At 38.8% G+C, this 21,645-nt stretch overlaps 1 protein-coding gene across 15 annotated transcripts in view; it reads left to right on the top strand.

The window, feature by feature from the left end:
- CEP350 (centrosomal protein 350) overlaps window positions 1–21,645 on the top strand; it is a 76,233-nt gene that overhangs the window by 29,663 nt on the left and 24,925 nt on the right. For 7 of the 15 annotated variants that reach the window (XM_065071785.1, XM_065071786.1, XM_065071784.1 and 4 more), the window contains 16 exons: window positions 1,199–1,352; window positions 2,472–2,635; window positions 3,589–3,778; window positions 4,889–5,109; window positions 5,229–5,392; window positions 6,083–6,241; window positions 6,439–6,552; window positions 8,723–8,859; window positions 9,233–9,352; window positions 11,095–11,261; window positions 11,792–11,988; window positions 12,527–12,711; window positions 13,622–13,709; window positions 14,070–14,216; window positions 14,898–15,055; window positions 18,492–18,614. In XM_065071785.1, coding sequence (XP_064927857.1) covers window positions 1,199–1,352; window positions 2,472–2,635; window positions 3,589–3,778; window positions 4,889–5,109; window positions 5,229–5,392; window positions 6,083–6,241; window positions 6,439–6,552; window positions 8,723–8,859; window positions 9,233–9,352; window positions 11,095–11,261; window positions 11,792–11,988; window positions 12,527–12,711; window positions 13,622–13,709; window positions 14,070–14,216; window positions 14,898–15,055; window positions 18,492–18,614 — 2,488 coding nt within the window. The remainder of the gene's footprint in view (window positions 1–1,198; window positions 1,353–2,471; window positions 2,636–3,588; window positions 3,779–4,888; window positions 5,110–5,228; window positions 5,393–6,082; window positions 6,242–6,438; window positions 6,553–8,722; window positions 8,860–9,232; window positions 9,353–11,094; window positions 11,262–11,791; window positions 11,989–12,526; window positions 12,712–13,621; window positions 13,710–14,069; window positions 14,217–14,897; window positions 15,056–18,491; window positions 18,615–21,645) is intronic. The other 8 variants (XM_065071791.1, XM_065071794.1, XM_065071789.1 and 5 more) reach the window with 7 other exon arrangements.

Consider the following 21,645-nt stretch of genomic DNA (forward strand, 5'->3'; position numbering starts at 1 on the left):
TCTGTGTAAACTTTCTCACTTTACTTTTGGATGATTAATTATTCTCACCTCCCCTTCTTTTGCTTTCTTGTGTAAGAGAAGAAAAAAAAAGACAAACCCACTGCACTTCTGTGCTGCAAGAAGATAATTTTTATGTTTGATGGCTCTGTATTTCTAGATAAGTAACTAATTCATATGCTGGGTTACATGTATTAAGGACCCCCATAGTTATGGAATTGTGAATGTTAAGTTTACATTTATTGTATCCAAAATTGCATACTAAACCTAAATTGCCCAGAATGCGTTTGGAAATGGTTCTCTACGCCATGGAGAATGGACCCTCTGGAGTGGAATGTGCATCTTCCTACTACATATGCACTCCAGATCATCTGTAATAACACATCATTCTTGTTTCAGCAAAGGCAGAAAGGTGAAATACAAGCTTTATGCAGCACTTCATGGCATAAACAGGAGTGCTTGCGTGTATCTCGAGTGCTTGCTACACAAGAATAATATACCTTTACAATTAATGTATTATTAGAAACATGTAACTTCAGTAGATGAATGATCTGGACTTTCCCTTTTGCATCTCTACTCATATGAGTTATTTAATAATGTCTCAAAGTAGTGTGACAATTAAAACTCCAATAACAGTATTGGATTTAAGAAAGTGAGGTTCTTGGTATTTCAGTAGGGAAAGTCTCTTGCTTAAACAAGCCCATTTCAAGTGTTGGTGTCCCATGCAGAGTGCTTCATTTAATTTTCTTCTTCTGTACAAATTTAGTCTTCATTTTATAAGTACTCTTTCTCTTGTCTTGAGTTCCTCGTTTTGAGGAGGGATGTTTTCTGACAAGTTTATTTTTGTCTTGTGGTTTTTCTTGATTCTTTTTTCCTTCATTCTATTTCCCTTGAAGATGGCTGCGTTTAAATTTTCTGCAGATGGCTCTACTCTCAAGCACTCTGCTCTTCAAGAATGCTTTAGCTGGAGTGTATTAATGAAGTATTCAATAATTTACAAAAAGAGGCATATGTGCATATTATGTTGTGTTAAAACTGCCGTGGGATGGCTATACTGCTGTTCTCCTGACATTTTTGTGTTTGAAAGGATGTCTTTGTAACTCCTGGCTTGGAATGTTTTAATTCCTGCAGCATTATTACCTGTTTGATACACAGTTACACTTATCATTTTTGTCTTTTCCCTTCTTTGTCCACTTTTTAGTGTTTGATGAAAGGCTGAATGGAGGTTCTGGCCTCCTGCGCCCTTTGCTCCCTGCCACGAGTCCCGCGGAGAGCGTGGTTTCTTATGAAGATGATTTTACCTCATCACAGGGAAGTGGCACTTTAACAGACAAAAAGATTTCACGTGACCTCAGGTAACTATGTGTTAGACTTCTTGTAAAAAGCAAAATGCAGAATTTATCAGAAAATAGTTAACTCAAAATTTGTTCCATCTTTTCTGTTATGCTAGTCCAAGTGATGAGGTGTTTCCTTAGGGCCTTGCAGTTAAGGTAGCAACCAGCATGGTTAAGACATGAAGATTAAAGTGTTCCTGTTCCCTGTCTAATCTTTGTTCTTCCTTAGTTTGACAGGTGGCTTTAGGCAAGGTTCTTACCCTTTGTAGTCAGTTCCCCAATTTATATGGCTGCTATAACGCTCAGTTGGTTAGTCTTTATAATTTAGAGAAAATAAAATATATTTTAAAGTGTTAAAATTCCTTCAGTCCTTAAACAGTTTGTAAAAAGCCTATAATTGCTTTCAGTGATGCTCAGTAAAGGATACATAAATTGTCTGTAAGAATTTTAAAAACCTTTTGATCAGTCTAAAATTTGAAGACTATAAATCATAGGTGCTCCATGTTACTACTGAATTTATGTGGCATCCTGAATTTCCCAGGACCCTTTTTTGTAATGAGATAGATTTACATCTTTTGGCCACCTTGGGGAAGGCTGCAAGTACAGTGTTTATACTGGTGGTACTTTATCTTGGAGGAACAGAAGGTAAAAGGCACTTTGCACACTGAAAATGTTGGCTGCAAAAAATGCTTTTCTGCTGATTAAACTTCTTGATAGGTCTTCTGTTAGTATTATTTAGTATATAATGCATTACCCCCTTATTTGCAAATACTTTGTTAATTTGCAAATACTTTATTAAAAATCACTCATATTTTTGTCAGTTTATTGATTATACGTGTATGCCCAGAGCTTATCTGAAATCCAAGTAGCTCTTAACAGTTAGATTGGGAAGGTTGTTACCCATCTTTTACTGTTTCATATTATCAGAAGTATGTTTCAGTATGTTCAGTATCATGTCCAACTTCCTAGTGGTTTAGCTGTCGTAGTTTTTAATCTCAAAATCAATGCTTTTCAATAGGGGCTAATTAACGCTATTTTAGCCATCTGTCCCTAATTTAAAGTGCGGTGGATTTTGTGTGCACAGTGTACTGTGGGAGCTGGAAGTCCTTAGTCGATCGCTGTCCTTGTGTTCCATTTTAGCGTTGCTGGCAGCAGTAATTCAAGCATTCAGGAAGAAGTTCCTAGTAGGAAGTCTCCCCGTGAACCTCGTTCTGTGGAACTTGCTTCTCAGCATTCATCTGGACCGCGTTCTGCAGCATCTTCTCGCTCATCTGCTTCCTCTAAAAAGAGAGGGAAAAAGCAACGTAAGTGCAGTACTTGACTGCGAGGTATTTATTTTTTTTTAAACAAAGTTTTAGGGTTTTCTGTCATGAAAATATCACACTTTCTACGTATCTGGAAACTGTAATCTAATACTGGTAGGATGACTTATTTATTACTCTGGGGATTCCTTCTTAAATTCTTTTTTACTCTGATTATTCTCTGACCTTAAAATACAGTCATCTAAAATTAAATAAGAGGTTGTTAATAACATTGAAATTTTTTCCCCTCCTAAATCAACCTTCTAACAAAATAGTTAATTTTAATATCCTGTGGGAGCTATCCTCAGATTCTGTACTGAGGAAGTTCCAATAGGCTGCTGAGAAATTGGAGTTGTGACCACATTTATGAAGGTGACAGCAAGTTTGCCCATATGCTTCACCATTGGATCACAGACAGTTTTCATACATGCACAGATTAATAAATATATGTCTTCTACGGTAACTTGTACATTACAAAAACATGAAGAAACTTGAGATTTGGTGAACTCTTGCTATATAAGCAATGGATAACATCAGAAAACTCTAGGTTTAAAGCCAATAAAAGAATGAGAAAAGTAAGATTCAGCATTCCAAATTATCTTTCTTCGTATTTCTCAAAAGTCTCTTACTTACCCCAAGAAAGCTAGACCTTATTCTGATTATCAGTATTTGAAAAATCAAATGCTTATTTTCTTTATTTAAATCAATAGTATGCTGAAATGAAAGCCAAGTGACAGTTTTGTTGACAGTAGGTACAATAGACAGAAGAGAACTTAATCTCCTGTAGAAAGCCGCCAAATTTACATTTCTTACTTGTTGGATGTATAGACTTCTAACTCAAAGGCATCTTTAATTGGTGAAAAAAAGTTGTAATTATTTGTTTCGGGGTTCTTGATGCTAAAATATTCGTATGTAGAATACCAAATATAAACCTTGGCAATCTTATTGCTTCTTAGGGTTGGACTCCTACAATGGAAGTTCTCACCACTTTCCTGTGGAAGAAGATAAAATGCTCTCTGAATTAGAGCGGGGATCCCAACAGGCAAAGAAATCCTTGCGGAACAACAGGATTTCTAATAAAGATCATGAGCAGAGCCCAGATACAGACAGCACACTGGAAAACTTGTCTGGACATTCCCTCATGAGGTAACATCAACCTGTTAAGAGACTATGCAAATATAACTAAGCTTGGTAGTGTTATGATATAAAAATGGCTATATCTTTGGGTATACAAAAGGAAAGTTACAGAAATTATCAAATCTTAATATGGTGGGCATACAGAAAACATTTTTTCCCTGTATTTTAAATAGGAAAGCCTAATGTAGATCGCTGTAGAAACGTGCAGTTGTCTTGTGCTTTTCAGTTGCATCCGCAGACATTTCTGGCTAGACTTGTGTGCAGCTAATACTCATAAGCCTGGCCAGCTCTGTGAGCTGATGCTTTTTCGGAGATGAACTGTACCTCAGAGAATGGTATAGAGGAAGAGAATAATTCTTTTTCCTGTTGAATCCTCTGCATGTCTACCTATGGATGCAGTTTGTTTTCTTCCAATTGTGCAACGAAGATAGCTATGAAATACACTCAGCTTAGGTTTCACTGTACTTTTTTCTAGAAAGCAACAATTGATACGAACGGTCTGTGACGCGTTCTGTGTGGGTATAGAATGGATCTGAGGGTACTGACTTATTTAACTCTGTTCCAGCCGAAAGCAGGACACTGACTTTCGCTGATACCCAGTGTTGGGTCTGAAAGGCCCTAAGATGTGCCAAGTAAAGCAGAACATCTTCCTGAGGGATTTAAGCAGCCACTGTTTATTCTCTTTTGGCTTACTGAAATGGGAATAGTAAATTTAAGAAGTGTCTGCATCATTTTCTGTATGTTTGGAAGGTGATGTCTTCAACCATCTCTTAAGAAGAAATGTTTCTGTAGTATTTTACTAACTGTTTAAATCAAGTTTTGACCTTCAAGCATTTTATTTGTATTTTGATGAAAAAGATCAAGAATCAGGGCAGTGGCTCACCACGTTCAGTTGCATCCATGTGCTGATAGTAACCTGTTTGCTTTTTGAAAATACTGCTTGTTGTATTCTGATATAGGTACAAAAGCCATCTCATGAGGCAGACTGGATGTGTGCAGACCATGAAAGACTCTGCCTTTTGCGTGGTGTATATCAATGGAAGAACTAAGTTTTTGCTTTATTGTCTTATCAAATGCCTTAGGAGGATATTAACTCCTTTTTATTCGTTTCACTGTCAGTTTCTCAGATAAGGGAAGATCCCACAAGACACCAACTTCTTCCCCATCTCCTGGCTCCCAAAAAATCTCGCAGTTTGATTCTATAGGCAACACGGCAGAAAAAGTCAAGTCGCCCGCTGGCTTTTCTGGAAGTGCCGCATCAGGGCTGAAGCCTCACATACCCCTCACTGACTTGAGTCTGGGAACTAGTAGGTCTGTAGCAGGAGCAGCCTCGGCAGGCGGTGAGTTCTTTTGTTAAAACCAAACTAATTGCAGAGCAGTTATACTTTTTTTTTTCTTTATTTTTTCGGTGTGAGGTGCTAAAGCATATGGAAGTTGACCAGTAAGTCTTCTCCTGCAGGTTGTATGCGCTTCTCACCTGCGGGGCTTCAGCATCGTTTATCAGCGGAGCTGAACTACCTTAGTGCTATTGAGGAGTCTGTGCGACAGCTTACAGATATAGAACGAGTACGAGGCATTTCGCTTGCCCAGCAGGAGAGCGTTTCTTTGGCTCAGATTCTAAAGGTAATGGAAAAATATGTCATTGTCTTAACCTTCCTTTTTTTTTTTTTTTTAATTTTTGAATTTTACAGGAAAATTAAACAAATTAGGTGAGTTATGCTTTTGTTAGCAATGCAGAGAAATTGTAATGGATGTGATGGAGCATCCCCAACACGGTCCATTTTTTAGGATTTATGTCTGTTATCTTTCTTACTGTAAGTTGACACCAAGGAACTGTTGACTCTAGAATATATGTTGTTAATATACCATTAGCTGGAATCACTGCTTTGCTTATGTACTTCAGTAAAATAGAAACTTAATTACTTACTGGGTTTGACGTTGGCTCCCAGTGCCATGAAGTGTAGTTGTGCAGGATGGATCATTTGTGTAATTCCATGAAAAGGATATTTTTGGTTGATATTTCCTTATGTTGACAAGATTGCTCGTTCTAGTTTGTTGAATTAGTTGGTCTCCTAAATCCTCTTTCTTTGTGCACTGTGGTGGAAGAGTATGGGGAATGTGCGTTGTCTGCTGTCTACCTACTTAGAAAGGGAGAGAGGGTCAGTCGATAGACTGAAAATTTTACTGTAGCAGAAGAGGCACCACCACTAGAGTAGATCTAGATCTTTCAAAGGTAGTTGCAGACACTGGCTAAGAAAAAAACGGCCCTTACATTTAACTTGCTTGATTCAAACTTGTTTTCCTAATCTGTAGGCACAGCAGCAGCGCCATGAACGGGACTTAGCTCTTCTGAAAATCAAGGCTGAACAAGAAGCTTTAGAAAGTCAGAGACAACTGGAAGAGGCAAGGCAGAAGGCAGCTCAGGTAATGCTGCCCTTCAAAAAATGTGGAGTGTGTAAGAGGCAACATGCTGTAAGTAAATCCATGCCTATGAGTATTCTTAATTTGAGGCTGTGAACATATGGAAATGGTGAAGGGGTTTAATATAGCTAAAAAAAAAGCTCTTAGGGGCCAATGTCAAACTTTTCTCTGACCAGATTTTGAGAAATAAAACTGTACTTATAACCAGAAAATTGTGAAGAGCTGAACTGGCTGTGTTTTCTGCGTAGGTCCATGCAGAGTCACGGCAGCATCTGGTCCAGTCGCAGCAGGAGGCTGCACAAGAGACCCTGTGCAAGGCTGCAGCCAAGCAGGCGGAAACTGCAGCTCATCAGCTCCGTGAGGTGAGGTCCCGAGTGAAAGGAAAGGCTGTTCTTATTTCAGTGTTATTTTGAGTTTTGTTTTTGCCTCTAGGTTATTCTCAGTTCAGTGTCATTCTCAGTGTAACTTCTTCACCTTCATAACATGACAAATGATAGGACTTTAAAGGAGCTTTTCTGACATTGTTACTTAAAAGTCAGTTGGCAGCCTTAAATCCCTGTTGAGTGTTCTTACGATCTTCCAGTTAACATACTGTTGAGAAGTTTTTGTTCTTCTAGGATAGATTGATGATAGTGAACACAACATCTTTAATTCCATAGATCTACACTCCATCAGGGATTAATCCTGTATCTGTTTCATATGCAAACTAAATTAGAAAAGCAATTTTGCTTACTTTTGAAGGTAGGAGATCAACAAATAAATATTTTTTTAAAAAAAAAGCAGAGGGGATTATCCTCAGCAGAGCTTTTAATTTGGTGCATAATTTGAAGTTTTCTTTTTTGAGTGTTTTTTCATTCTTGTGGCATACAGAGCTTTTATCAGTGTTATATTTCTTGTTCCCAACATGTCGCAGCTGTTTCACGCGTAAAACATGGTAACCAAGAAATGCTTTTGTGTCTTCATAGTTTAGCAATCAGAGCGACTGTGGATTAGGGTTATGGGATGGAGTGCAGAAGGCTGATAACTGTGAACATAACTGTTTCTTTACAGCTTATGCACATGTTGGTGCTCAACAAGGCTGTTTTTATGATGGGTAATGGGATTGTAGAATAATACCAATGTACTTTTTCTGGACTTTGCTAAATATGTGAAATTTAAATCATTTTTGAATAGACAAGAATAGCGTAATTTAAAGGAGCAAAAAAGCTCAGGCATCTCAGATACGTGCAGTGGTTGTTGATAAGCAGTGACATCTTGGATAAAGACAAACATCTGTAGTTTATGGAATCTGATTAAGAAACAAGGTAGAAGAAACAAACACAGCTTTTGTTTGGCATGGGGTATTAATGTTTGAAGTGTGAGAGTAAGAGGTGCTATTGGAGAGGCTGGGGATGGCGTGGTCAGTGGTGGTGGGCTACTAGCGCAGCTTTTACATCCGTGGTCACAAAGTGACTCCTGATATTCACTTGGACAACATTTATTTTAACTGGAATGCAGCAATGGAAATGCTGGTCATCAATGTACTGGGAATATTTTTGGATGTACGCTGTAATTATGTATAAAGGAATGGAGTTAGTTTTCTGTGTTGCTTTCAGTTAGAAGTTTATCCTATGTAAAAGAGATAACATAGCTTGATGCTATGCAAGCTTGCTTAGAGGTGGCTGTCACACCAATGAAGTATCAAGTAGGGGATGATGTATACAGACAATCCAATTTTAAGAAGTCATTCACTTGTTTTTATAAAAGTTTATGCATTACAGTTAATGTGTATGTTCATTGAAGAATTAATGGAGAAACTCAGTATGTGTATTGGAAGTTATTGAAATACAGCTTATTCCTACCTTCAAAACCAACCAGAGTTCCGTGCTCTGCAAGGGGCAGACCTTTGAGCAAGAAGAAAAACATTACATTCTAAAGCTTCTAAAAACCAGTGTTCTCTGCTATGATTTCTGGAGTTTGATTTCTAGTCGGGTACACAGTGACTGCCATACATTAAAAAGGATAATTTATAGCTATCTGTTAATTTAATGCTGCCGATTTCAGACTTGGCTGTTTGCATGACATTGGAGCTTAAACCTCTTGCTTCCTCTAGAATGGAAATAATAATCCTTGCTCTTTGGGCAAGATGCACTTTCAAATGAAAAATAAAACATAGTTCCTGGAGTGTTGAGGGTTTTGGTTTTTTTTTTTCAATTAAGTGTAATGGTAAGTCTGGAATGTTTTATTCCATGGGGATCATTCTGCTGATCAGAGTTTAGTAAATTGGTTAGAACGATATGTTAAGTAGTACCTTGCGTGTCTGTAAGTTTCACATCAATAATTCCACTCTGTATAAATTAAAGAGTATGTGTTTATGCACCTCCTACAACCAAAATTGATATGTATGTGATAGATAACAAACCATCTCAAAACCATGTCTCACACATTTGTTCAATAAATCAGTAGATTGCCTGCAGGAATGACCGTTTTCTCATTCAAAAACATTTTGATACTGATAAGCACATTGTATTCCTTTGTTTTTGGTGTACTCAGATGACGGAGTTGGCACGAACCCCGATCTCGGATACTGTCAGCGCTCCAGCCGCTCCCGTCACCACCTTGTTTGACCACCAGCGGCAGCATCACTCAGAGTTCATGAAACAACTGAGAGCCCGAACTGACACAAACAGGTTTTGTCTAACGTTTCACATCTTGGGAAGGGGGGTGTAAGATTTGTTAGGTTTTGCTTCACCTATTCTTGAAGAAAATTTTAAGATGTCATGATGAGGGAACATTTAAGAAGAAGAATTTAGATTCCATCTTTATGTCCTTAATAGTGTACATCAAAGATTATGTTAACTGGTTCTGTGAAGCTCTATACAAAAGAGTCGAAAAAGATGCTCTAAATGTTTTGTGTGATGATTTACTAGTCTGAGCTTTACGTGATCTTTTCAGAAATCTTAATTGTTACTACTTCTTTTAAACTGATGAGAGCTTGTGAAAACTGTGCTACTCTTTGGTTTAAGACAGTGCAGATTCACCCAAAATGCTTTCCTTTCTCAGGAAATGTGAGTCTGGTTCCATACCACAAGGTAAAGAGGACACAAGTGATTCAAAACAGACATACTCACCCATGCTTGATAGTTATTCAGAGTCCTCAAGATCAAAGGTTCATGATCAGAGGTGAGAAGAGTTTAGCTTACACAGGAGTTTTTTTGCTATCAATAAGAACTGAAGTACAAAGGAATATCAACATATTTCCTTCAATTTATTTTTTGTAAAGAGGGAAAGTCAGTATTAAATGATCAATAGGTAAACCTGTCTTATTTCCCAGAGCTTGAAGGTTTACATGCCTACCAGAATTTGCTTTGTCTTTATTTAAAAATCCTACTACACTGTGGTCTGCAGTGTAAAAGTATGTTGTGTGTTAATATCTTCAGTTTTGAATGTGCCGTATGTTTTAACTGGATGCTTTCCTCTTTCTTAACTTCACAATAATTGACTTCCACATCTGCTTTCTCATTCAGTTGAATTAGCAAGGGTCTAGCAAGCAGGTGAAGGGAAATGGTTGTTCCCCTCTGTTTAGCTCTTGTGAGACTATATCTGGAATACAGTGTCCAGTTTTGGGCTCCTCAGTGAGAAGAAGGAATTAACATACTGACACAATTCTAGTGGTGAACCACCAAGATGGATAAGAGGCTGGAATACGTGATGTAAAAGAGCGGCTGAAGGAACTGAGCTGACTCAACCTAGGAAAGGAGAAGGCAAAGGGGGCAGGGTTCTAGTTGTGGTATCTTAAAGGTGGGTTGTTTGGAAACATGAGGCCTGACTCTTCTTGGAGGTGCACACTGAGATGACAAAGGGCAATGGTGACACATTGCAGAAAGGGAAAAATCATTGGGGAAAAAAATGCTCCCTGCGAGTTGTCAAGCACCGGAATGGGGCTGTAGGGAGGCTGAGGGATCCTCTGTCCTTGCAGGCATTCAGAACTTGGATGTGGCCTTGTCTTTGGATGAAATACTTTCAGAAATTGTTGTGCTGAGATTATACTGGTTTCTGTGCTGTGGCCTACTTGAGTCCTTCTGTTGTGTCACCTTTGTAACCTAAAACTCGCTTTAAGTCTCTGTTTATCTGAGTCTTTTTCCCTGTCCTAAATGTTTACATTTTTTGCCCTCTTATTTTGCTCTGTGTCTTTTTGAAATGGACTAGAACGTAGGTTGGAGCGCATGTTCTGAGAACCTGTACAACTGCTTGCTCTGTGACGTGCATTACTTTCGATCCTGTTCTCTGTGTATCTGGCCATTGCGTTAGGTTGGTTTTTGTTTGGCTGTTTTTTTTTTTCACTGTTGCTTTGTACTGACTTGAGGTTTTACATGAAGTGGCTGGAGTGTTGCTTGCTGCAGGCTTAGATTTGGTTCATTTCTGGTGTTACTTTTTAGTATCTTGCCTATGTTTAATACTGGATTTTAGTTTTTTGTTTCCTATTCACTAACCTGATCTAGTTAGGTCCCATAAAGTTTCTCACAGCCTTTCTCTGATTTTGACCGACTAGAATGATTTTGTCCTCTGTAGTTCTTCTTCTAATTTAAACCAGTATCGTTATCTCACTCATGTTTTTAAAAACTGTGAGGAGAGATGTTTGCGATGGTTTATCATCAGTACTCATTGCCAAGTAGAATGTGTGCACACCTACAAATCACTTGCATTCTAAAGCGGAATAAAAATAACAAGTTCTGCTGCTAGTCAGGAACTCAATGAGGCTTGAAATTTTAAAGTAGCCAAGCTGCATTTTAAAAACAAAACTAAATCCTCTTCATGTCGATTATTGCTGGGAGCTTAGTCACGGTACGTACAGCAGTAACGTAAAATAAATATTTTGAAATGTGCAAACTAATTTTTTAAAAAATTATCTCTTGATAACACAGTAGTACCAGCAGCCGCCAGGAGAGTCCTTCAGTTCCATCTTCTAAGGAGAACGAGAAAAAGCTTTCCCGGCGTGAAAAGATAACCAGCAGTATTGAAGAGCAGGCTCCTACCGCTGCAGATGATTCCTTGCCGAGCGATAGTATTTTATCACTGCCAGATGAAAAAGGTTAGCTGTGCTGTTTGTACGTGACGAATCTGAAGGTGGTAAAGAGGGAGGAAGGTGCTGTTTCAGAATTAGTATCTGAAATAAAGGAGGGAATATGTGTGAAGAAAGCTGAGCCCCAGGCAAATTTGTGGCTTCTTCAAAGGTAATGAAGGATGGCACAGTGAGATGGGAACCTTTGAAACTCTGCACATCAGAGTGATGGAGTCTGTGGGCCACTCTACTTTTTGCTGTGCTAGCTGGAGCCAGATGTTCACTTGCTGAATATGCACGCTGAACACCAAACATTTCAGCAGCCCCAGAAATGTGTTTGTAGTAGTGTGCAGAAGTCTGGTAGGTCTTTTGAAGCTAGATAACAGTATTTCATTATGTCCTCCAACTCAGTGTCACTCTTTTCTAAACACACATTTTTTGCATTAGAGTAGTTATCTCCTTGTCTTTCCTGACCCCAACTTTCCTGAGATGAGACAGAGTAAAACTGCATTCATGATACATACTTGACTGTAAACACACTTCCCTGGTTTCTCCCTCAGATTCTGCTTCTGTTGCAACAGAGTATTCCCTGAAATTCGATGAGTCCATGACAGAAGATGAGATTGAGGAAAAATCTTTTCGGTCTTTGCTGCCCTCTGAGAGCCATCGCAGAAATAATTTGGAGAAGAAACGGGTTAATCGTGATGATTCTGATGAGGAAGTCTCCCCAGAAAAAACAGCTCTGTCATCTATCAAGGTAGGTGAAACAGCCACAGTTAAGATAAATTAACTGAACCAAAGCTGATGAGCTTACAGTAAACCATTCTTAGTTGTGTTTGCAAACTTGAAAGTTCGTTTTTCCCCTGTGGTTCTTTGAGTGTCTCAAAACATAGAGTTGTATGAGTCGTACTGTATGTCACTTGAGCAAGTGTGATGACTTGACTTATGGAACAGTCCATCCAGGCCTCTACCTATTCTCTGGTGGCTTTGGAGAAGAGGAGTGATTTTTTGACGCAGGTTACAAAAACCCAGTGGAATAAGTCTTCCTACTATGCCTACACAGAGCTAGAAAATACAAGAGGATGCTTCATCTCTCTGGTCGTAGAGGGGATGTCCCAAAACTGTCACACAGCCTAGGGCAGAAAAAGCTGGTCTGCACAAAGCTCAGAGAAAAAACAGCTCCCCTTCTTACGTCTGTTTTTATGTGTATCTGTGTATCAGGGATACTTCATAATTGAAAAAAGCCTTGGGATTCCCATATTATCAAATCATGCCCAATTTGTTTTGCCTTCCAGGAGCTAAGCATGCCATTCTCAGGGGGGCAAGATAGTTTCTCTAAATTTACCATGGAGATGGTAAGACAGTATATGAAAGAGGAGGAAATGCGAGCAGCTCATCAGTCCTCGCTGCTTCGGCTCCGGGAGAAGGCTCTGAAAGAGAAAACCAAGGCTGAATTAGCGTGGCTGGAACACCAGAAAAAGTAAGCTCTAAAAAGCTCAGAATATATACTGTTGCTGACTGACCATTTTCTTGTATTTCTACTTGAGATTTTTTTGGAAGATTTTGCTTCCATCCTACCCTTCCCTTAATTTCAGTGGTTGAACTCATCTTCTGATATCAGTAATCCATACAAATGTTACTGTCACTTGGAAAGAACAGAACCCTGTTTGTAGGTGTGCTTTGACGTTTGCATTGAATGCAGTTTGATAGAAAAGAATTTCATTGAAACAGTAGAGCATCAAATATTTGTCAATGAGAGGAGGTAGTTCCCAACCCTTACTCTTAATTCCAAAATGTGTAAAACTGTCAGACAATGAAAACTTTATTTGCTTCGTGTCTATGTAAGGTCATTTTAGTTGACTCAAGCCAAATTTTGTGAATCTGGATACATGCCCTTAGTGATTTGTTTCTAACCTAACATATATTTTCTCTTGGAATGCCACTTGAAGTATTTAGTGACACTGCTGAACAGAGGTGGCCAGACTTAATCAATAATACTTGTCCATGGTCACTCTCTGTGTGAGAGTGCCGCTATTCACCAGGCATTATTTCTCAGCTACTTTTCATTTTGGATTTGACAAGGGACTGTGAGGTAGTGACCCAAGTGTCTCTTCTTTAGTGTTTCTCAAATGGTGAGCATGCGACCTCTGCAGAACTTCTGCTCATTCATGTGAAACCTTGTATTACTGCACTGGTCTTCTAACTGTGCATGCCTTTGCATAAACACTGCAGAATATTCCACTATAGAGCATGCCAGTGATTAAGTACAGGCATATATTCTTCTGCGGGTTAGGAAAAGCAAACTTTTAAAAAACCTTTTTTCAATTGTAGAGAGGCTTCTTCTTTTGCAATTCTTTCTTACTTAATCCTTTCTTCCACTCTGTTTGCAGGCACTTGCGAGACAAGGGAGAGGATGATAAGATGCCTCCTATTCGAAAGAGGCAGCGTGGTCTGCTGCTGAGATTACAGCAGGAAAAGGTAACTGGTGCCCTCCAGGAAAATTCTGTTGAAAACTGAGTGTTTCAGACACTGTAAAAATCCCCATACTAGACTTTTGGATATGAAGCTAGCAGTATTTCTTACCAAGAAGTTTTATTTGCATTTCAGTAGTATTTAACAGATTGTTTAAAAGAGTCCTTCTGTATCAGTGATCTCACTGGTTGAGATGTAGATGCATTAATTGATCGTCTGTTCTTTGTTGCTGAAGTCCAAGCTAGTGACTTCATCATGCGATTTAGGTCATTTTAAACCCGTACCATGAACAATGTGGCAGCTTTAAAGCGTGTTCTTGAGAGCTGTCTGTCACAGTTCTTATGTCTCATCTTTTATCCCCAAAAGGCAGAAATTAAACGTCTTCAAGAGGCTAACAAGGCTGCTCGGAAGGAGAGACAGCTGATCCTTAAACAGCAGGTGGAAATCGAGCGAATCCGTCAGACTACAATGAAACTACAGGAAAAACTGAAGTCTGCAGGAGAAAACAAGCTGGTAAGTGTTCAGTTCAGAAGCTGGAGTGCAGCTGGGATTTGACTTCAGTGCTTATAGGAATGGAAAGCCACTAGAATGGATCTATTACTTGAAGGTTTTGTTTGCCTCAGTCTTATCCTCTTTATCTCAGCAATTTTATGTTTACTTTCTTTAAAGCATTGTTTAAGGAAATGCATTTGGAGAAGTTACAAATAGATCTCTCAGCCTCTGACTTTGATTATTTATCAGATCACAAAATACTAAACATAAGCACTAAACCCAAACTTGCTGCCTTGTGTTTTAGTGACATTACACTAAATTTCTTGCATCTGCCTTACAAGACAGCAAAATGGAGTTTTGATAATTGTCTGCCTCCTTACAAAATTCTAAGGAGACACAAGTTTAATAATAGTGTAGAAAGGATTTGGTTTGTGTTTGGGTAACTGAATTCTAATGTGTTTTTTTGTTCTAGGTACAGTTAGGGGAGAATTAAATTATGGAGAAAAAGGGTGTACTAAAAAAACTTTGTGTCAAAAATAAAATTGGAAAATGAAATTAAATCTGCAGGTAGACAAACTTATCTGTAGTAGTATTTGTTTTATTCTGGGGAGGAGTAAGCTAAATTAACACAATTTTTTAAAACATGGTAGAGTAACTTTTTGAACTTTCGGTGTTGATCTTTTTTAAAACACTTTATTGCAGGAACTTCACAGTGAAGATGACATCAAGCAGAGCAATGGCTCTAGCCCGCTTCCAACTGATGCAGAAACACGCAGCCCTTCCCCAATCTCAATCTCCAGCAGTGAGACTAGTAGCATTATGCAGAAACTTAAAAAAATGCGCAGCAGAATGGATGAAAAGTAACTAATTTTCTTTTTCATTACACAAAAATTTACTATTTTAGTAGAACGAATAGGATTAGCCAGTATCTGCACTAACAATGGTTGTCAGAAAAATTAGAGGTGTTGATATCACATGCACTTGGATCTGAGTTGCCTGAAAAGTAGCTGAATAGAAGCATTAATGGAACTATATTAATCTTTAAATATAATATTTTAAAGGCTACAGTTCTTGCATGAATACTGAGATTCAAACAATGTTAGCTGCCAGATGGTGCAGCCAAGGTTTTGTCGTAGGAGATTGGGTTTTATGTTTCTTGTACTTGATAGGGTCAGTAAACGCACATCAATTTAAGATATCTTGATGTTTGTACATACAAGGAATATGAATGGGCTCCAGCTTGATGATACATCTTGTCAGAGCTCCTCGTGCAATGAGAGACCTGAAGGCAAATGGTCCAAGTGGTGCCTGTATTTTGTAGGGAAAAAATACAGGGAGTGAGACTCTGGAATTACAGTACCAATTTTTCCTCTTACATTGAAGCAGAAGTTATAAATTACAGTAGTCTAGGCAAAACCTGGTAGCTGAGTTTGAATTCTGGCTCACAGAAAGTCATTGAGCTTTTTGGGCATGTAATTTCTACCTTATTATCCAGCTGCTGAATTTCAGTTCTAATTGCATTAAAATCAGCTAGGATGAATTCTTAAGTATATTCTTAATTAATGGAGGTGTTGTATGTGTGACTGAGCAGACAGGTAGTTATTATAAGAAGACCTTTCTTTTTCTCCTGTGTGGTCCACAGGTTGGAAAAATGTGGAAAGCCATTGTTAGTCTTCAGAGGAAATGAAGTATACATGCAGTTCCTGGCCCTGAAAACTGAGCCTGAATCTGTTGATTTCCCCTGTTAAATTCTTTTGAATCAAAAATCATTTCTGTATCTGTTCAGTATAGGAATTACTTTGTCTGTACTAAATATCCCAAATGCCTTACAAGCATGTGCTTGTTAGTTTGAAGCCTTAAATTCTTATTTGAGACTGATCCATTACAAGCCTGGCCTCTGCCAGTCATTGCAAGGGGTAGTCTTTGCCTAAACAAATTTTTTTAAATTAAAACCAAAGTAGGTTGCTATAGTTTAGTCTGTATGGGTGATCTTGGTAATGTTTTTTCTCTTGAGACTCCTAACACAGCTGGTATAACATCAGAAATCAAGCACTGCCGTTTGTAAAGGCAAGCTGGCCGGAACTTTTTAGCACCCAATTTGCTTGCAATCACTTGGGAAGCGCATTTCCCACACTCGCATGTATTTGTATGTGATGAAGATAAAAGATGGTAGGAGTAAGTGAGGATTTGGTGTAAGTAGGAAAAAAACAAAACCATGTTCTAGTTACGTGGTCTTTATGTTCTAGCCTGAATTGATTGCTGTTTTATTCAGGCTCTTCTGGTAGGATCCAGTAAACTGAAAAGCCAAAATCACAAATTATTTCTGAAGTGTCGTATTACCAAAACTACACTCTTGGCATTCCAAGTCACGTGAAAACCACCCCATTGTTACAAACAGCAAACTCTTTCTCAAAGCATGTTTTGAGGTTGGAAGTTAAAGCTTACGAATGTGGAGATTTTAGTAATACTAAAAGGAATTATAAGTATATTCAAGACTCCTTATGCTTTTTTACCAAGTAGTGTTTTTGGTTTTGAAATCCTATTTTTTCAAAATGCCTTCATTTTTAAGCAACACTTATGATTGCAGAAAGAATTACACCTTAATAATTAATTGTTCTTAGTGTTACAAGGGGCAGTAGTGATAGTATGTTCTACGCTTAAAGATATATTAATTGTCAGTCCAAAAAGTGGCTCAACTGGAGAATATTTTTCAAAAAGATGAAGAGCAGGATTTGAGCTGAAACAATTGCTTTTAGGAGAAATGAGTGGAAATTGTGCAAAATAATGCATGTGGCTGTGTATTTTTGTTTTTATGGTTTTGTCTTGGATTGCCTTATATGTTCAAAGGAAGAAGGATTTTGTGTAAACAGAAATGATTCTCTAGAACTCGATCTCCCTAGTTGTACAGCTTTTACACACCTTTTGCAGACATTTTGATAGTGGTAGCATTGCTTAATGATTGAAAAACAGTGCTGACTTGGTGTCTTTTTTTTTTTAATGTCCTTATGTGTAAAACACATAAGAATATTATTAACATAATAGAGTAAGATGTTTGGTTAGGAGTGAAATGATAGGAAGCTGCTGTCAGAAGGGAATCAATCAGGTTGTGAAATGGCAAAAGGAAAGAAGCTGAATGACAAGTACAAAAGGAACGAGAGGAAGGAGCTGGGAAAGCTGTGCTGGATTTGCTGTACTCCAGAGCAAGGTGGAAATCCTTTGGCTTCCTGACTTATGAGGCAGCTTTAATATTTCTCTTCTGCTAAAAGGAGAATGAAAGAGTACTTCTGTTTTATTTTTAATTGATGAGTCTGCGTAGGCTGCATGTGAACAGGAGCATGCTCTGTCAAAGAGAATTAACCACTTTCCCCTTGCTTTCCTTGCATGTGCAACTTTAATGATAATCTGTGCAATAGAAAAACTGATTAAATGCTCTTTTTCTTTTGCTTTTCCTTAGTGTACTTCTTAGCTTGCATTGTAGTTGATAGAGCTATAGGGAGCATGGTATTTCTCTATAAATATGATAATTCCTTAGGAATTAGCTTAAAATGGTAATTCATTAGGAAATACCATTTTAAGCACACAGCTGTAAGTTTATCTAGATTTTTTTAACAATAGGCATTATCTTTCTGCAGTTAATACTTCAAATGAAAGAGACAATATGTGAGTATTCTGAGACCAAGTCTGCACTTTATTGCAAAAAAACCCACCCAAACCAAAGTAGCAGCTAGAACTTGAATGACAGGTATATCTCAGACTTCTCCTGGAATTGCTCGTGTTTTAAAAATACATTATTCAATCTCATTTTTTTGGCCTTTCACTGGTGCTTACCTTTGGAGAAGTACTTTTACTGAGGGTTCTCCAGGTGAATGAAAATGTGTTCAAAGTTTCAGGCTAGGGGAGTTGTACATATTGCAAACCCAGCATGCTATGTAATGCTAATAATATACTGTATTGATGGTTAGAATAACAGGAGTTGCAAAAAGATCAGGTTGAGAATTGTTAACTGGTGCATGTGGAAGTCTGCATCAAAGTAGTAAAACGCCTTTCAAAATTTAAAGAAAAATATAGCAGTGTGAAAGCAGCTTGCCTTTAATTAACAGAAAGTGGAATGTTATAATTCTAATGCATAATTCTTCTGCATAACAGTGTATAGTTTTTCTACTTCATATGTTGGGTAATAACTATACAATGTTAAATGCAAATAATTTTAAAGTTCTTTGCTAGATGCTATCCTTTTCTCGTTCTTTCTGCCTTTTTTGCTCTCTTAGTTTTAAACTCTTCCTCCTTATTTTGTAGACACTGCTCTCCTGTTCACTACTTCTTCTCTGTCTTTACGTCTCACCACTGGGCTTCTCTCAGTGTCTGTTTTCCCAACCTCCACCCCAAATTCCAGCTGTATATCTACAACCAATTGGTCAGGTAACTGTATCTTTCTCAAGTGATGGACTCTTTGATAGAGCATGCTCTGTTCAGCCCTAGAAAGTCAAGAGGTTCTTCATCAGTGAACTTTATTGACTGTTTCCTCACCATTTCCGGATCTTTGTTAATGACATAGTGGGATGGGGTGCACCCTCAGCAAGTTTGCGGATGACACCAATCTGAGAGGTGCAGTTGATTTGCTAGAGGGAAGGAAGGACATACAGAGGGACCTGGACAGGCTGGAGGAGTTGGGCCAGTGTGAACCTCTTGAAGGTCAACAAGGCCAAGTGCAAGGTCCTGCACCTGGGTCAGGGCAACCCCGGGTATCCATATAGACTGAGAGATGAATGGATTGAGAGCAGCCCTGCAGAGAAGGACTTCACGATGCCGTTGGACCAAAAATCATACATGGGCTGGCAATGTCGCAGCGTGGGAAGCCAGCTGTACCCTGGGCTGCATCAAAAGAAGCGTGGCCAGCAGACTGAGGGAGGTAATTCTGCCTCTCTGCTCTGGTGAGACCCCACCTGCAGTGCTGCATCCAGCTCTGGGGTCCCCAGTACAAGAAGGACATGGACCTGTTGGAGTGGGTCCAGAGGAGGACCACAAACATTATCAGAGGGCTGGAACAGCTCTGCTGTGAAGGAAAGCTGAAAGAGTGAGGCTGTTCTGCCTGGAGAAGATAACAGGGAGGCCTTATAGCAGCTTTTCGATATATAAAGTGGGCTTATAAGAAAAATGGAGAGAGACATTTTACCAGGGCCTGTACTAATAGGATAGGGGGTAACAGTTTTAGACTAAGAGAGGGTAGATCTAGATTAAATATAAGGAGGAAATTGTTTACAATGGGGGTGGTGAGGCACTAGAACACTAGGCCTAGAGAAGCTGTAGATGCCCCATCCCTGGAAGCGTTTTAGTCCAGGCTGGATGGGGTTTTGAGCAACCTGGTCTAGTGGAAGGTGTCCCTGCCCATGGCAGGGAGGTTGGACTAGATGATCTTTAAGGTCCCTTCCAACCCAAACCATTCTGTGATTCTAATCTCTTATTCCCACTGTATGCTGAGTGGCAGACAGCCAGTTCACTTTGTTCCCGCTGTCTGGTCACTACTTCAGAATAGCTGCTGAAACTGTCTTATTTTGGGCTTAAAATCAGTATACCTTGATGTACAAGTACAGGTTAGAGCACCAGGTTAACGCTCCCGGGTTAATATTTGAAATGAATGGATAAAGTGCATGGTGTTAGCACCAGAGAAATAACTAAAATTTGAAATCACTCTAGTGGAATCTGAGTGCTGCTGTTTCCTCTTTCCTTTCCCATATTTCCAGCTTCATAGGTGCCAGATGTGGTTTTGCATTTTTATTTTCTGTGAAGTTGCCCCTGCTTTTGAGAATAAATCTGTACCCTTGGTGTTGCAACTGGAACCCTTTAGACTGTAGTAAAAATGAAGGCAGCATGTGTGCTACCTTGTGGCTCTGACCTTTTAAACCCCAGGGTTATAAAAGGGTCTGCATCTTTAGCCATGCTGCTTTAATCCTCCTCTCCCTAGAGGCAGAATGTTGGAACCCTCTTCCTCTTTCATCACTTCTTTTGAGTTATCTTTCTTATTAAGTAGTCTTGGTACAGTGATTAGTTTCATTGTCACTTACTTAATTCTTCTCCTGTTTGTGGTCTTTTGGGTTAATTCATTTGACATCTGCTTTCGAGGAGTCCTGGTTTTTTGAATTATTTAGTACAGTCTTTCTCCTGCATTTTGCCTCCCTCAAGATCCAGTAAACTGTGAAGATCCAGACATTCTCATGAAATCAAACAGCAGGTGAAGGAAGAAGAAAAAGTCGCCTTTTGCATTGAGATCATTGTAATAACGACCTCCATAATGAGTTCCAAATACATGATCTGCCAGACTAATGGGAACTGATGCAGATCTGAACATAAGAGTTGATAAATCTGATAGTGCTGGCAAAAGACACGACCTAAGTGTGTCCATGTCTTGTTTGTAATACAATTACTGTTCATAGTCCGGTTTCCTAATGACGTTCATCTGTCACTTTTGCCCAAGAGTAGATGATATTTGATGTTTGTCTATAGGAAGTGATAAAGTAATGCACAAAATCACGGAATCTGTCAGCTTGAAGGTGGCAGATGTTCCAGAGACTCTGAGGTCCTTCTGTTTTTCACCTGCTTTTGTTTTGACCATAGGGAAGAAGTTTGTGGGCATGTCTTACGGGCTTCTGAAACTTTTATCTTCACACCATAACTTGTCCACCTTATCTGAATCTGTCTTAGAGAAGGACTTATCTGAATCTTAACCTTTCTGATCAACTGCCAGCTCACTTTTCCAGGGAACAGAATGAACACTAGGTGAGCAAACAAGAAATGCACCTCAGCAGGCGAGACCTGCAGATTAGCCAGCTGGTCATTCCAGTCTCTGTAAATAAGTTTTTGAAACCTGAGAGATTAAAACGCACAAATGAAATAATTATCTGCTTTGCAGCTTAAAAAAAATTGATGTTAAGTGTTCTGAATGGCTTGAAAATTACAGATTACAAAGGCATTTGCAAAGCAAAATATCACAAGTCTTTGGAGAGTGCCTTTCTAGGCACCACACCTTCCGTACCAATGATGAACTCTTGCTGGAAAATGATGTATTTTCTGCAGAGTGATTCTGTGACAACTTAAAAATGTCAGTGTAGGAGATGAATGGATTGATGTACACTCTTGTCTAGACTTGGCATGTCAGAGGAAGTGTGTGCAACTGATGCTGAACTTGCTTCCATTTACTGTAGTAAGGGTTAAATGCTTGGGTCTTAGTTACTTCAATATTTAGAAATAAGACCAGAGATACTGTGTTCAAGAGCTGGCAAAGAGAACTAGTATATGCAGACGGATCTATTCATACCTATGAAGTTCTGTAAGAATTTCCCCATTTCTGAGGTTTTGTGGATCACCTAAGAAATTTTGTCAGAAAGAAAATATCTGCTAAGTTTCAGCGTGAGCTTTACTTTTATATTTTCTTAAGCAGCAACCAGATGTGTTA

This window comes from Columba livia, chromosome 8, assembly GCF_036013475.1.
Source record: "Columba livia isolate bColLiv1 breed racing homer chromosome 8, bColLiv1.pat.W.v2, whole genome shotgun sequence".
Lineage (NCBI taxonomy): Eukaryota > Metazoa > Chordata > Aves > Columbiformes > Columbidae > Columba > Columba livia.